This window comes from Papio anubis, chromosome 3 (assembly GCF_008728515.1).
Source record: "Papio anubis isolate 15944 chromosome 3, Panubis1.0, whole genome shotgun sequence".
Taxonomy (NCBI): domain Eukaryota; kingdom Metazoa; phylum Chordata; class Mammalia; order Primates; family Cercopithecidae; genus Papio; species Papio anubis.
The window spans coordinates 138,544,117-138,559,616 of NC_044978.1; the positions used below are offsets into that span (position 1 = coordinate 138,544,117).

The 15,500-nt window shown below is 35.9% G+C and overlaps 1 protein-coding gene across 16 annotated transcripts in view; it reads left to right on the forward strand.

Annotated features, from left to right (window-relative positions):
* PDLIM5 (PDZ and LIM domain 5) overlaps nt 1–15,500 on the forward strand; it is a 208,361-nt gene that overhangs the window by 126,670 nt on the left and 66,191 nt on the right. For 10 of the 16 annotated variants that reach the window (XM_003898978.3, XM_009207199.3, XM_009207204.3 and 7 more), the window contains 3 exons: nt 876–893; nt 1,466–1,638; nt 2,301–2,337. In XM_003898978.3, the coding sequence (XP_003899027.1) occupies nt 876–893; nt 1,466–1,638; nt 2,301–2,337 (228 nt within the window). Of the gene's footprint in view, nt 1–875; nt 894–1,465; nt 1,639–2,300; nt 2,338–2,881; nt 4,025–15,500 lie in introns of those variants that run through there. The other 6 variants (XM_009207203.3, XM_003898977.3, XM_009207206.3 and 3 more) reach the window with 2 other exon arrangements.

The window sequence follows — 15,500 nt, forward strand, 5'->3', positions numbered from 1 at the left end:
CCTGCGGATGGCACTATTGTTTTCTCATGGTGAGTTGAACCTAGCAGGTGTTGCCACTCACATCTGACCACATTTATAACACTTTCTGTACTCAGATCTTGTGCCAGTAGTCTCCTAGTCCAGACTCATGTTCCTTTTTCTCTTGAAATTAAACTCATAGCCTCCAAAAATTTGCATTTGCCCTATTTTGAGGGGGGAGAAGTGGAGACTATTCATTATGCTCAGTATATCATACAATGTTAAAATACACATTGCAGATTCCTTTGTATTTATGCCCTTTTAAAATAAAAATGAATGTTCATAGCAAACTCAAAGTTCTTGAACTCTGTAGTTTACACATCCTCAGAACACTACCTTGTATGTGATATTCAAGAGACTGACTTTCTAAAGAGTCTTAGAGCCAAGCTTTAAATTCTGATCTTTTAATACCTATTTCAGTAGTTGCTCATATGCCGTACTTCTTCTTCACTGTGCTGATCCCACACACAGCTATCTTTAGGATAAGGAATACCTGTACATATGAATGAGAAAACTGTGGAAAGGAATAGTTTGGACTCTTTTCAAAATTGTATTTGGAATTGCTAGTTTAGCCTCTACTAAACCATACTTGGCTCCTGGGCCTAGTGAAGATTTGATCATTTAATTTCATGAATGCCAGTACATTCTAGCAGCATATTGATATTAATGGTCGTTGTGAATATAGTCCACATCTATGTTTCATGTGGCATACAATGAACAATACAAATAATTTCAGGAAGTTTGATTTTGACTACTATGGACTTTTCTAGTTGTTTTCTTTTTTTCTTATCATTTTCCTTTCCTTTTTCTTCATGTTGGAAATCTTTCTTCTGCTGCCTTCCTCTGTCAATTAAAAGGAAAATCCCACCTAAACGGTAATCTTTCTGTTGAATACATTCTAATAGCGTTATTTTATATTAACATTGTAAGTGCAGGTTTTTACTTATAATTTAAAAGGGTTTTTTTTGTTTTCTTTTGGTTTTTTTTGTGAGACAGAGTCTCGCTCTGTTGCCCAGGGTGGAGTGCAGGGGCACGATCTTGGCTCACTGCACCCTCCACCTCCCAGGTTCAAGCGATTCTCCTGCCTCAACCTCCCCAGTAGCTGGGACTACAGGCACATGCCACCATGCCCAACTAATTTTTTGTACTTTTAGCAGAGATGGGGTTTCACTGTGTTAAGCCAGGATGGTCTCAATCTCCTGACCTCATGATCCGCCCACCTTGGCCTCCCAAAGTGCTGGGATTACAGGCATGAGCCACCATGCCCAGCCTATTTTAGATAGATCTTTTAAAAAATTGAGACTGAATATACTTGCAAAGCAAACTGTTTATATAAAAGGAACATTGAAGATTAATCATATAAATTATAAATAATTTACTAGAAGATATTTTATCCTTTTAATATAATTTTACAATTAATTTTTTTTTTTTTTCTCCTTAACCCTAGCCCACCAAGAAAACACATTGTGGAGCGCAATACAGAGTTTTATCATATACCCACTCACAGTGATGCCAGCAAGAAGAGACTGATTGAGGATACTGAAGACTGGCGTCCAAGGACTGGAACAACTCAGTCTCGCTCTTTCCGAATCCTTGCCCAGATCACTGGGACTGAACATTGTAAGTGAACTTCTAGGTGTCCTAATGGATGAGTGTTTTTTTGCCACAGAGAGTAGCATTGAGACTGATTGGTAGTTGTCAGAAAACAACCCCGAGACAGTTTGCTTTTAAATTATGCTGTGCATAACATGGGTAATATAAATAAGACCCCAGGCCGGGCGCAGTGGCTCATTCCTGTAATCCCAGCACTTTGGGAGGCCGAGGCAGGAGGATCATGAGGTCATGAGTTGAGACCAGACTAGCCAACATGATGAAACCCTGCCTCTACTAAAAATACAAAAATTAGCCAGGCATCGTGGCAGACACCTGTAATCCCAGCTACTTGGTAGCCTGAGGTAGGAGAATCGTTTGAACCGGGGAGGCAGAGATTGCAGTGAGCTGAGATCATGCCACTGTACTCCAGACAGAGCTACGGAGGGAGGGGCTCTGTCTAATAAATAAATAAATAAATAAATAAATAAATCACCAGCCCATGAAAAGTATAGACGTAATAGTAGTTGTACTAACTATAGTTTATAGCCAACAACAGGCTACTGTGGAATTCGTTTTAGTGGCTCCATGGAAGTTGAACATTTGATATTGATTGGTGCAGGTAATTGCTTAAGTGATTTTGAAGTTAAACAAAACAAACTAATATTTGGATATTGCTTATTATATTTCAGTGAAAGAATCTGAAGCTGATAATACAAAGAAGGCAAAGTAAGTTCTCTATCTTTTTGTCAATTGAATGTTTTCCTTTCATGAATGGTCTCAATTTGGTTTTTCAGATTGTCAAGTGTAATGGTATGGCATTTCGTCTTTGCAGCTAGAAGCTAAGCATTTAACTTTGGTGCCTTTTGTGTGACCTAAATGTACAACTTGCAGATTTTTAAAGTAGTGGATATTGTCTGGGTTTTAAGGCGTGTTTTCCTTAGTATTGAAATAAGAAGTGGGCAGAAGGGTGTATTTTGGGGTGCTTTGCTAACAATACATATGTCTGTGAATGTGCTTGTGTGTTGTCTTGCAGTCACTTTATTTTGAGCATAAAAATATATGTTTCCAAGAGGGATCTATGGATTAATTTCTGTATTTCTAAAAATGCTCTACCCTTAAAATCTTTGCCACTTAATAAAGTAGCTATGTGAAATTAAGCTTTTATAAGGCATGTTTTCTGCATGATGGAATTAGTCTAGAACCTTTTTCCTTCTATTTCTTATGACTCTTCTATCACTCTTTTTTTTTTTTTTTTTTTTTTTTTCCACAGGGAAAAGATACCCCTTCACGTCTTTAGTCCCAAATACACAAAATTACGTGACTGGCACCATGAAGTTTCAGCACGTGCTCTTAACGTACAGTGATTTATGAGCCTTGTCCCCCAAGCAGCCAGCACATACCTTTTCATTTACTTTTTTCCAACTTCATAGCAAAATCTGTATTAAATTTGCCTTACGAAAAAATAGAACTTTTTCTATACTTTTCTAACAATTTTCTATTGTTGTGAGAAAAGGAAGATGAACATGTTTTATGCTAGCTGGTAGCTCACAAATGTAAAACCAAAAAAGAAAGAAAGAAAGAAAGAAAGAATATTAAGGGACTAGATCTGTTCAGTGGATTTGTATCTGTTTTTGTTGTTATTAGGGTAGTAACCTTGGAAAATGAATTATTTTCATAAGTTGAATTTGGTTGGTTGGTTGAAGCAGAGGATAATGAGCAAATAATGTCCTTGTCTAATTTGGAAAATACTTCCTTTATGTTATTAACATTTCCCAAGATTACTTTTTAAGTTTATTATTATGTAACATTCAAAGTTGATTGTAAATTATTCTAAATAAGTAAATATAAGGAGGCAAGAATAAACAGAGAAGACTTTATTAAAGAAGAGTGCACGCAGTGTAGATTTAGGTATCTTTTAAAGTAAGTACTATTCAGGATGGCTCTATGAAGAGGAGGAGGTCCAGATTTGGCTCCTGGAAAAGGAAAGAAGAGAATTTTACCCCATGTGCAATGGAGAAATACAGTATTCTTTGGTTTGGTTGGATTTTCAAATCCTATTTCCTATCAAAGGAAATATCTCTAAGCTATTGGATGTTTTTAGAGTATAGACAATTTCTAGGTATTAACTAATAAGATATAGAAAAGATAGCTTTGCTTTTTTTAATTAGAAGAACATAAATTATAATATGAATGATTATGAGACATCAGAGAAATATTTTACTTAGTGATATAAACTACTGTGCACTGCTGCTATTCCTAGGAAGCTGTGTTTTGGGCAATACATGGAAGCTAAATATATGACCAGAAATGCTTTCTGCCTTGTAATATAGTGTATTATATATTAGAGCTGCATTTAGTAATAAATGCATTTTGAAGTTTGGAAAAGTATTGTAATAAAGTTGCCTTTAACTTAGCTTTGTACTGGTTCTGTTTCCTTGAGGCTAGACACAGTGCCATCCAGGAGTTGTTACAATATAACTGGGTAAAATAAACAGTTCTCTGACATTTCATTTGGAAAACACTTTTAACTTTGTGAGGTTACTAAAATATGGGTATAAAACATGGCAGGCCAGGCGCAGTGGCTCACGCCTGTAATCCCAGCATTTTGGGAGGCCGAGGCGGGCAAATCACCTGAGGTCGGGAGTTCAAGACCAGACTGACCAACATAGAGAAACCCTGTCTCTACTAAAAATACAAGATTAGCCGGGCGTGTTGGCGCATGTCTGTAATCCCAGGTACTCGGGAGGCTGACGCAGGAAAATCGCTTGAACCTGGGAGGTTCACTAGCAGAGGTTGCGGTGAGCCGAGATCGCACCATTGCACTCCAGTATGGGCAACAAGAGCGAAACTCCATCTCAAAATAAATAAATAAATAAATAATTAAAAAAACATGGTAAAGGATCATGTTTGATTTTTCCCCCTGAATTACTACAATATGTAGTATCCTATGTGAGTAACATAAGATCAGTTGACTGTTGTGCAATATAGAATTATTATTTGTGTGAAACTACTGCTGAAGGACCTTGCCTGCATTCAAGGGTCTATTTTTATTTTTCCAGGTATTCTTTCACTTTAGTGACATAATAGTCTAGTACAACTGCCTGAGAACTTGGAGAAACTAACATTAATTTTAGATAGTGATTGATAAAATTTGGCCTGCCAAATGCATTTTAAAAATAATTCTAGGATTTATCTATGCTCATTTCTAGTATACCTCATGATATATAAGACATCTTTGTTTTGTCATATTAGTTCTTCTTCAGATACTAAGACAGATGTCCTGCCTGCTTGTGTTTTTATGATGCTGACATCAATCCCAGTTATAACTGTGTCTCTGGCCTCTGTAAGAAAATCTACTTTCTTAGACCAGGCTTTCCTATACCCAGTAATTCTTCCAGGATCCCAAAAGATGATGTTTGAGAAACTATAGAATTAAAACCTCATAAAAATAAATGGTGTGGTTGAGTAAACGTGGCATTTTCCACCAATAATCCAGTTTCTAGAATAACTACAGAGTGGACAGAAAGAACGACTCAAAAGAACTTTAGGTAAATGGGAAAAATTTTCCGTAATACAGACAAGAGAACCTGTATAGAGTTACAACTTAAAACAGATGTAATTAAAATAAAATTTAATACCTTGCTTAATTAAAAATGAAGTATTTAGTATTTCATTGAAAGCACAGACTTAGATAAATGGAATGATCCATACTTGAGTATGAGGACAAATATTCAGCCAGGATCATAAAGGACATTCCATTTGACCCTGTCAGAAGATGAATTCCTGAGCTCAGTGAATCTCCTGGGACATCTTATATTCCTAGCTTAAACACTAGCCAAAAATTATAAAAGCTTCTTGCAAAAATATTATTGTAAATCTGGTGACCTAATTTATGACTTGTTTTTGTTTGTCTCTCTTATACAGACTCTTCATTATAGGCCTGTTTTTAAAGTGAAATTGGGAAGTTGCTCTTAAGAATGTTTTCAACATTTTTTTCTTTCTTTCTTTCTTTTTTTTTTTAATTTAAGACAGAGCTGTGCTCTGTCACCCAGGCTGGAGTGCAGTGGCGCGATATTGGCTTACTGTAGCTTCCACCTCCCAGGTTTGAGTGATTCTTCTGCCTCAGCCTCCTGAGTAGCTGGGATTACAGGCATGCACCTCCATGCCCAGCTAATTTTCATATATTTTTTAGTAGAGACAGGGTTTCGTCATGTTGGCCAGGCTGGTGTCAAACTTCTGACCTCCAGTTATCCGCCTGCCTCGGCCTCCCAAAGTGCTGGGATTACAGACGTGAGCCACCATACCCGGCCTCAACATTTTTTTCTTATAGTGTTTTATTCACAAGACTGAGTGTCTCACACATGGTCCAATGTATTTTTGTTACCTCAAAAATTATAGTATTTGTGGAAACAAAAGCATTCTTTCATGCATCATTGTGCCCTTTAGGAAGGCTCAGATATATAGACATCGTAGAGTTTATTTAATACAAATTGTGGTGTTAGGACACAGAGTAGCAGTTCCTTCTTTTTTTCAAAATTATTCAAAAATATAGAATGAATTGATTTTCCCTCCAGGTATGTAATTTTGTAATTATTGTGTTTCTGATGTGTATTTAAAAATCATATAAATCATAAATATTTACTCATTGCCAGCATTCATTCTTTCAAATGCATAATTGCTGTATATGTAAATGCCAGGCACTAATCAATGTACTAGGGATACAGTAATGAATAACAGATAAATGTATAAGCAAGATGAGCTAAGGTAATTGTGTTACCAAGATAATAAGTTAATATAAAATAAGTATGGCTTAGTCAGGGAAGGATTACTTTAGATTATGTGGACCTCTGAAGAGACAACCTTAATGCCAGCAGCTGGGAGAAAAAAGGAGTCAGCCGTGTGATGCCTCGAAGGTGGGGAGACAAGTGTGGAAAGGAGCATGCAAGAACACAGAACAGAAAGGTCATTGTGACTGGAGTCCAGGCTAGGCAGGGAAGCGTGCTAGAACTCCTGTACATAGACAAAACACTTATGTTCCCATTCCTATCCGTAACGTTTTAAATGGGAAATTATGATATCATATCTAACTGCTTGCAAATAAAATTAGAAAATGAAGAAGCAGGGAGGCTTCTTGTCAGGCGGCTAATTGCAGTGCACTCACCTAGTTGGTGCCAGCCCTGATTATTAACAATTTAATACTTTTCCTGTTGAGACCCAATGAAGACCTAGAAAAGAGAGGCATAAATATATGTTGATAACATGTATGTAGGGAACACAAACAGAATATCCTACAGAGCATACATAAAACCATACAGAAAATACGAAAACACTTTGATGTATTAAATTTGATATATGATGCTTTTCATAATAGTGATGAATTTGAGGATTTAGCTGCTCTGTAAAATCTTGGCTAGAATTGGCTGGACACTTTCCTTTTGTTTATCCCATTCCAGAAAATTCCTTAAAGCAAGTAAATATTTCCTTGCACATTCTTTCCAAAGTAGGAATTATAGTATTTTTTTTTCTTGGTTAGAAGTAGTAAGAAGCAGCAAGTGATAAATTCTGAGTTTTAGACTGAGATTTGTAACTCACTGATTACTTTCTGCCCCCAAGTTTCCACTTCTCTGGAGTTAGAATCTGTGGTAGACACTGTGCTGCCCACTCAGATATCACTTCAATGGAGGACTTGATACCTCTGCCGATGGGAGTGTGGTAGGCAAACAGCCTTCATGTGCCAGCCCCTTCACAAATCACCTCAGCTGCAGACAGTCCCTCTTCAAGACCCTGGGCTTGGTGGGTCTGCCCACATGCAGTGAACTGATTGATAAGTGGGAAGAGAGGGAAGTAAAAAACCTGGTTATTTCATCCCAATTAAGACCAACTTGAAGGGACCGTTCTAGCTCCAGAGCTGCTGTGGAGTCAGCTGAGGCTGTCCTAAGTTTTGTTTGGCAACTCCACCTCTCCTGCCCATTCCTGCTTCCTTTTCTGTCCTTTCCCCTTCACAGTTGTTGACCCTAGAGACATTTCTTAATAAGCATCCTGCATGCTAAGCTCTGCTTTCTGGAGAACCTGATCTGCAAAAGAATCATATTTTTGTAGACTCCAGTTTAGACCTCAGTTGCACAGGTTCTCTTTTATTCGTCTTCTCGTCACTTTCTTCATCTTGGCCACTTCTCATCTTTTCTCCTTAAATCTTCAACCCAGATCACAAACACAGCATTTAGAAGTCTTCAAAGAAAAGATCAGTTAAGGGAAGACTGAAAGGCATGTGGAAGTCAAAAGGAACATGCATTTACTTTATTTTTTTTGCCTCAAGTTAAGGATGTTTATTTGTTGACTTCATCACAGGCAGCCTAAGAGTAATGAGCAATCAAATGTATTTAGAAATCAAATATAATCAGAGATATGTGAATGAAGCAATGAAATAAGAAGCTTCAAAATGGGAAATTAGGATTTACCAATTAAATATAATGAACACTTAAAACAGGAAAGCAGAACTTAGAATACTATGATTTTACGTGTTCTAGTCTTCCATATATAGCATTTGGAATCTTATGTATTAGCCATTTAATTTCACTTAATGAATTTTGTGTGAACACATCTGCTGTTTTCTTCACATCCTTAAAAGTTTACTTCTGGTTCTCTTCTGGGGAGATTCTGTTGCCTTTGGAAATGTGTAGGGTAATGTACAGATGTTAAAAGGAAGGAGGATGCTAATGGTGGCTAAGGATACAAAATATCTTGTAATGCACTGAAGAATCCCACAGACGGAAGAATCATCCAGCCCAATATGCCAGTTGTGTGCTGCTGAGAATGACTGGATTGAGTGTAAATATTCCCTTTTCCAAGTTGGTTTTTTGTTGTTGTTGTTGTTGTTGTTTTTCTTTTTCCTTTTTTTTTTTTTTTTTTTTTTTGAGACAGAGTCTCGCTTTGTCACCCAACCTAGAGTGCAGTGGCGCTATCATGGCTCACTGCACCTCGACCTCCCAGGCTCAAGTGATCCTCCCACCTCAGCCTCCCAAGTAGCTGGAACTACAGGCACACACCACCACACTTGGCTAATTTTTTGTAGAGGCAGAATTTTGCCATGTTGCCCAAGCTGATCTCGAACTCTTGGCAATCTGCCTGCCTCAGCCTCCCAAAGTCCTGGGATCGTAGGTGTGAGCCATCACGTCTGGCCTAGATTTTCTTATTCCTTCCCACAATCATACATTCTCACCTATAGAGCGCCCTCTCCACTGCCCCACCCCACAGTAGAAATAATCTTCTCACCTCTGAACTTACATGCTATATAATTTTTACCTCTCATTTGACACTTACTTTTGTAATTTGTCTTATGGATATTTGTCTACATGTCTTAAGTTTCCAACTAAAGTTTGAGCTCTTTAAAAATGAGAATCTTAGTGTAATAGTATAAATTGGAAGGAAAAGGGATTCTAATAGTCATGGTATTTCTTCCTGGATGCAACTGTAGCTGTTGTAAGTAAAGGCCTAGCTATTCAATGAAATGACTCATCTTGAAGATGGTTGTTAAGATTATAAAATTCATCTCTGGTAAACTGTTTCTTCAATTAGAAATACACTGTTGTCAGTCAGCTTAGGCTGCCACAACAAGATACACAGATTGGTTAGTTGGGACAGTAGAAACTTATTATCTCATAGTTCTGGAGACTCTTAAGTTCTAGGTCAAGGTGCCAGCAGAGTTGGTGTCTGTTGAGGCTTCTCCTCATGGCTGTAGATGGCCACTGTCTCACTGTGTCTCCTCACGTGGCTTTTCCTCTGTGGGGGCACAGAGAAAGAGTGAAAGCTCTGGGGTCGCTTTTTCTCATGAGGACATGGTCCCACTTGTATGACCTCATTTAACCTTAATTACCTCTTAAAAGGACCGATCTCAAAATAGTCGCATTGTGGGTTAGGGCTCCAACATATGAATACTGGAGGGATACAGTTCGGTCCATAACATACACCAACTCTCTTTGTATACTAATCCTCATTTTGACAGATTATCATTTAAGAAAAACTTATTCTTAAGTAGAATAATTGACTTGAACCCAATTGGAAGTATTGTTGTCACCTCTCTTTTGGTGCTTCCTTTTTTCCTTTGGATGACCAGTATCTGTCTCCATGTTCTCTTTCCTCAACTAGAGTATATGCTCTTTGAATATAAGAATTTTAGTATGCCCCACCATGTTTGGTACTAAAAGTTACTAATTACATATAATTGCGTATTTCTCCAATTCTCTAATTGTTGAATTTTAGGGAAATTGTTTACAGCATGGCACACACTATCTCTAATGGAATATAAGTTCAATAAAAATATCAAGATATTAAAATATCAAAACATTGATACCTATATTGAAAGTAAAGTGAAACCATACCTAAGTCACTTGAAAGGGGAGTTGTCCTTTGTTGGAGTGATCTAATTGCCAAAAGTTGACATTTTTTATCTTGATATTTTCTGTTTGTTAATTAGTTGTGAAAGACTTTTTTTCATTAAATGAACATTTGTTTTCTAATGTCTTCCTTTGTGTTTTTGGTGTATTTCAACATGAAGAGCATGGTGATTCCTGTGAGGAGAGAATAACAATTTTAAAAATAGGTACATGAAATGCTTAGTTTGTACTCTGAATAGAAATACTAATTGAGAAAATTTTATCATTAATAAGGAAATGTTTAAATTTAAGAATCTAATCTACAACATTGATTTAAAAGAGGCAACAGCCATCTTATCAGTTACATATTAATAATAGAAAGTTATTAATATATGGCCTACCAGAATAGAGAATTATAGGAGACCATAGAAAATTTTATTTAGAGAAAATTATGTTACACACGCGTGCACACACACACACACACGTTTATGCCAAAAAATCATATTGTCAAAGTGCAATTTAAGTTAAAAAATGTTTTTCTTGATCTCACCATGTTTTCATTTTCTACTGTATTATAATATTAATATCAACCTATGTAGTTTCAAATTTTTAATGCTATATATAAATAAAGTGGCATTTTAGTTTAGCAAAAGGATATCTAAAATAATGATCAAAACCTATTTTTATCAGTCGTTCCCTTATCTCCCTTACTTAAAGAATGATGGATTCTGATTTTTCACATATTTATTATGGTTGTATTAGTCTGTTCTCACACTGCTATAAAGAACTACCTGAGACTGGGTAATTTATGAGGAAAAGAGGTTTAATGGACTCATAGTTCCACAGGCTTAGCAGGAATCATGGGTGGGAGGCCTCAGGAAACTTACAATCATGGTGGAAGGTGAAGGGGAAGCTGTACATCTTCACAATGGTGAGCAGGAAAGAGATAGAAGGGGGAGGTGCCACACACTTTTAAACAACCGGATCTCGTGAGAACAAACTCACTGTCATGAGAATAGCATGGGAAAACCACCCCAATGATCCAGTCACTTCCTGCCAGGTCCCTCCCTCAACACGTGGGGGTTATAATTTGACATGTGATTTGCATGAGGACACAGAGCCAAACCATATCAATGGTTAAGAATTATAAGGTATGATATGGCTTCCCAATTGTCAAAGAATTAAAATGTTCCTTAGGAGAGGAGTGACTACTTCTCCCTTTAGTAGAAAAGCAATTCAAACTCAGGTTACCAGTTACAATACACAAACTGAAACAGTTATGTTGAGGGGGGGAAACCATCTTCTTATAGACTATCTTCTAGCACCAAATAATGTCCACATGATTTCTGGCTGAAGGCCATCAGAATGAAATTTTAGAACTGGAAGAATAGAGTTAAAGTTACTTTATAAGGAGAAACCTATTGCCTTTGTACATTCATTGAAAATTTAGGAAGCATAAATTACATATTTCTGAACATACTGTTTTGTAAGTTTTTTAAGAAAACTTTGTTTGTTAATATTCATTGACCCACACTAAATAGATTAATGAAAAAACAGTTTGCTGACCCATCCCATGTCTTCATTATTGCTGTGTTTCACAAACATACTGGTCTCTTGTGACATGTCCTTATTAAGTAAGACAACATTAGTTGAGTATATTACCTAAAGCTGCTATTCTTAATAAGCTATGCGAAGAAAGCAGGAATTATTCCTAGCCTAATACTTGCACATATTTTCATGAAGTAAGAATTAACAATTGGATTTACCCCAAAATATAGAACACCAAGATACATTTCCACAAAATATGTTTGCCAACCTGTAAAAAAGACCATGGGTCAAAAAAATGGGTATATGATCAAGTAGTTTTTGTCTGTTGCAAAATAATGGAATATTTCTAATTGATCTTTGATTTTCTGCTGGTTGAGTATACTGTTTTATGCAAATACTGTTTTGCTGACTACAATGTAAAGGTCGCCATCTATTGAACATAAGTAATTACTACACTTCAGTTCCTTGTGAGACTAGTACTTAAAAATTATTGAGGCAAGAAACATAATTCCTATGTATTTTCATATACAAATTGTTTAATTCTCTGTTAATGCTGGAAATATCTGTTGTTGTTGTTTACCAAATTAAACTTGTACTATTAGCACTTACAAAGATCTGTTATTTATAAAAGTGTTCGTAATATTCACAGTTGGCTTTCATAATCCCAGAATATTCACCAAGTTCCTTAGAGGCAGAATTTTGTCAGACCAGTAATTCTTCTCTTGTAATGCTGTTTGGATAAGTTGTTTTCCATTTCACCTTTAGAGAAGTAAATTACACATAAAATTATTTTATTGAATTAAACCAGAAAATTAAAGAAACTTATCTTTACTAAAACTCAGTATTGAAGAAGACTCCTGCACTTTAGTTTTTTTTTTTTTTTTTTTTACTTCAAAAGAAATCACAACTTTAAAAATTAATTACGAGCATTGATAAAAGGCAGTCTTCAAAATCATGGAAGGCTTAATTTCTATCTTTTGCTGTTATTCTATTTTATGTATTTCAGTCACATTGAAGGTTTAAGAAGTCTGAGTTTTTCTACTTTTATATTATGTGAAGGTTTGTTTATTAGAATGATATGATTTTATAAAAGAAAATTGAACCAATATATTACATAATATAGTATAAAGCATATGACAGATAAGGATATTTGGACATCTTCATTTTCCTTTTGGTCAAATTAAAGAACTATCTACAAATTGCATTTATCTTAAAATTAGTCTCATGTGTCCATGTATTCTCTTTTGTGTTTCTCTATTTTTGTATGTATTAAAGGGTATTGTTTGAATGCTACTCCTGTGTCCAACTCAGTAATAAGTGTTCATCTCACAGATGCACCTAACTGACTACTCCCAAAGATTCTGAATTTATATCTTTGAACAGAAGAATGTGTTAAAACTAAGGTGACACCTGTTGCATAATTTTCAAGTTAGTGGTACACACTTATTTTGCCTCTTCACATACTTCATTCTGTATCCTGCAATGCTAGTACTTTTTAAGAAGAAAAAAATTGAGAAGAAATTTCTGAAAGATTTTAATGTCTTCAGGTAGCTGCATATCATTGGTTAGACAGTGAGTGAACTTGAAGCTTTAATACAGAGAAGCAACACTTAAACAAATTTGATGGAATCAAGTTTAGCCTTGGCTTACAACAGTGGAATCACATACTTGTTAAAATCAGCAAAGCTCTTAGCAGGGATGTTGGAGCAGAATCACAGGTATGTTTTAAAAAAGTACACCCACCAACAGTAAAACCAAAAATCCTTTATATGTGAAAGGTAAAATAATAAGATAGCATCTATTCAAGGGATAAGTAAAAAAAAGAAGTGATGTTGTCAAGGGTGATTGTGAAACTAATAAATGCTCTGTGTTGAAAGACATAGCAAATAAAAATAACCGAAATCCAGACGTTTATTTACATCCTGGAGGGATTTGAAGCCCCAGATAGAAAGTGATTCTAAATGGTTCTCGCTAGACTCTTTTCCCTAATGACTTACAGTTCAGTGTATGTAGACGACTTACAGATGAGATTCACTGAGTACTATCTGCGTTTGTTTCAAATCCTGTAGGGGAAAGAAAATAGAAGAGTGGTAAAAGGAAAATATAGTACTGATTTTCAAAAAAGAAAAAAAAAGTGAATGTTTAACCATAAACTAATTTGAACTTGAGATCACCTGGAAAAAAGTCAAGCAGGCATTCTGAAAAGCATGGCTAGTGAGCACTGAGAAGAGGAGGGCAGAATTGCCAAGATCCAGAATAAGTTCTCAAGAAACACATCACATCCAACTTAACACATTTTGGATAGATTGGGGGGAGATGTTAATTTTAACAATTCATCAAAGAAAGGCCCTTAAAATTCTTTTGAATTTAATAATGAAATGAGGTTGATAAGTATCATGTTTGTAAATGCATAAAAGGTTGAAGGAGTTTAGCCAAAGAATATTGTTTAAAGGATTAGTGACTTGGATGAGGAGGTCCACAATTTGCTGCCCATATTTGTGAGTACCATGAAGCAGGGAGATACAGCATACATGTTCAGTAACCAGTAAGGTTGGCAAAACTAAATATTAAAAAAGGATTTTTAAAAGAAAATAAACCCAGTAAGAGTGAGTCATGTCGTATGGCTCCTAAAATGATAAGCAATAGTTCTGTTTTGCACTAGTAAATCCCACCTGGTGGCATATTATGCTAGTCCTTGACATTAATCTCTGACAATTACATAGATAATCCCAAGAAAATCAACTGAAGACTCACTGAGACAATTAAGCTGTCTTTGGGTGAAAAGCAGTTATATGAGTAGTTGATACTAGATGACAATCTGGGCTGGTTATTTGACCTAAATCCAAGCGGGTCTTTTTCCCTAAACATTCTAGTTTAGTCTCAGGCCTCACTTATTAGCAGTGGCCCCTGCTCATGTTTAGCATATATTATATATAATAAATACATCCAACAAATGTTTATCAGGCACTTATTTGTGCTGGTTTCTAGGAAAATGAAGGTGCTATTATGAACTTAGTCTAGTAGAGCAGACATGCAATGAAAAAGCAAAATAAGGAAAAATACAGTTTTAGGTTATGATATATTCTATAAAGTAATATAGTACAACATGAATATAATGAGGGGAGGGGAAGAGTAAGGTCATTAGACTCTAGTTAGAGAAAAAGATAATTTGAGCTGAAATGTGAGTGCCCTGAAGGAGTCAGTCATGAGGATATGGAGATGTCCTCTCCAGGCAGAAGGAAGAACAAATGCAGAGTCCCTGAGACAGGAGTCAGTTGGTGTGTTTAAGGAACTGAAAAAGAGCCATTATGAATGGGGCGTAGTAAATAAGAGAGAAAATGATAAGAGAGTACATGAAGTAGTCAGGGGCCAGATTATTGATTGCCTTGTAGGTTGTGTTAAGGAGTTTAGATTATTTTCCTAATTAAATGAGAGGCCCAATATAGGATTGTAGTCATAGGAGTAACATCTGATGTGTATTTTTAACAGATCACCCTGAATACTATGGAAAATTCATTGTAAGGGAGAAATAATGAAAGCAGGAGACTCTCATGAGTATCCCCATAGTTCAGGCAAGCATTGTAGTGGCTGTGGAGATAGAGAGCATTGGATAGGTTTGTATTTTAGAGGAAGAGCTGATAGGTGTGTAGAAATATTGAGGTGGAGGGTAATGGAGAGTGGAAAATTGGTAAGTCAGTGAATTTGTAAAGAACTAGTTCAGTTGATAAGAGTTAATGAGAATGGTCAGAGTCAATTTGGTACAGTAAAAAAAGCTAATAGAATCGAGAGATAGCAGACTGAGAAAAAAAGGGTCCTTAAAATTTAAATTTCAGAGATGTTGTACTTGTTGATGAAAAATTAAAGGTTATGAATTTTGGAGTGCATGCTGATGTATTCCAGGTGTAAGGCTTAGCCTTAGAGGAATATATCATTGAAGTGAAGAAGTCAAAGAATTTAATAGTAATATTA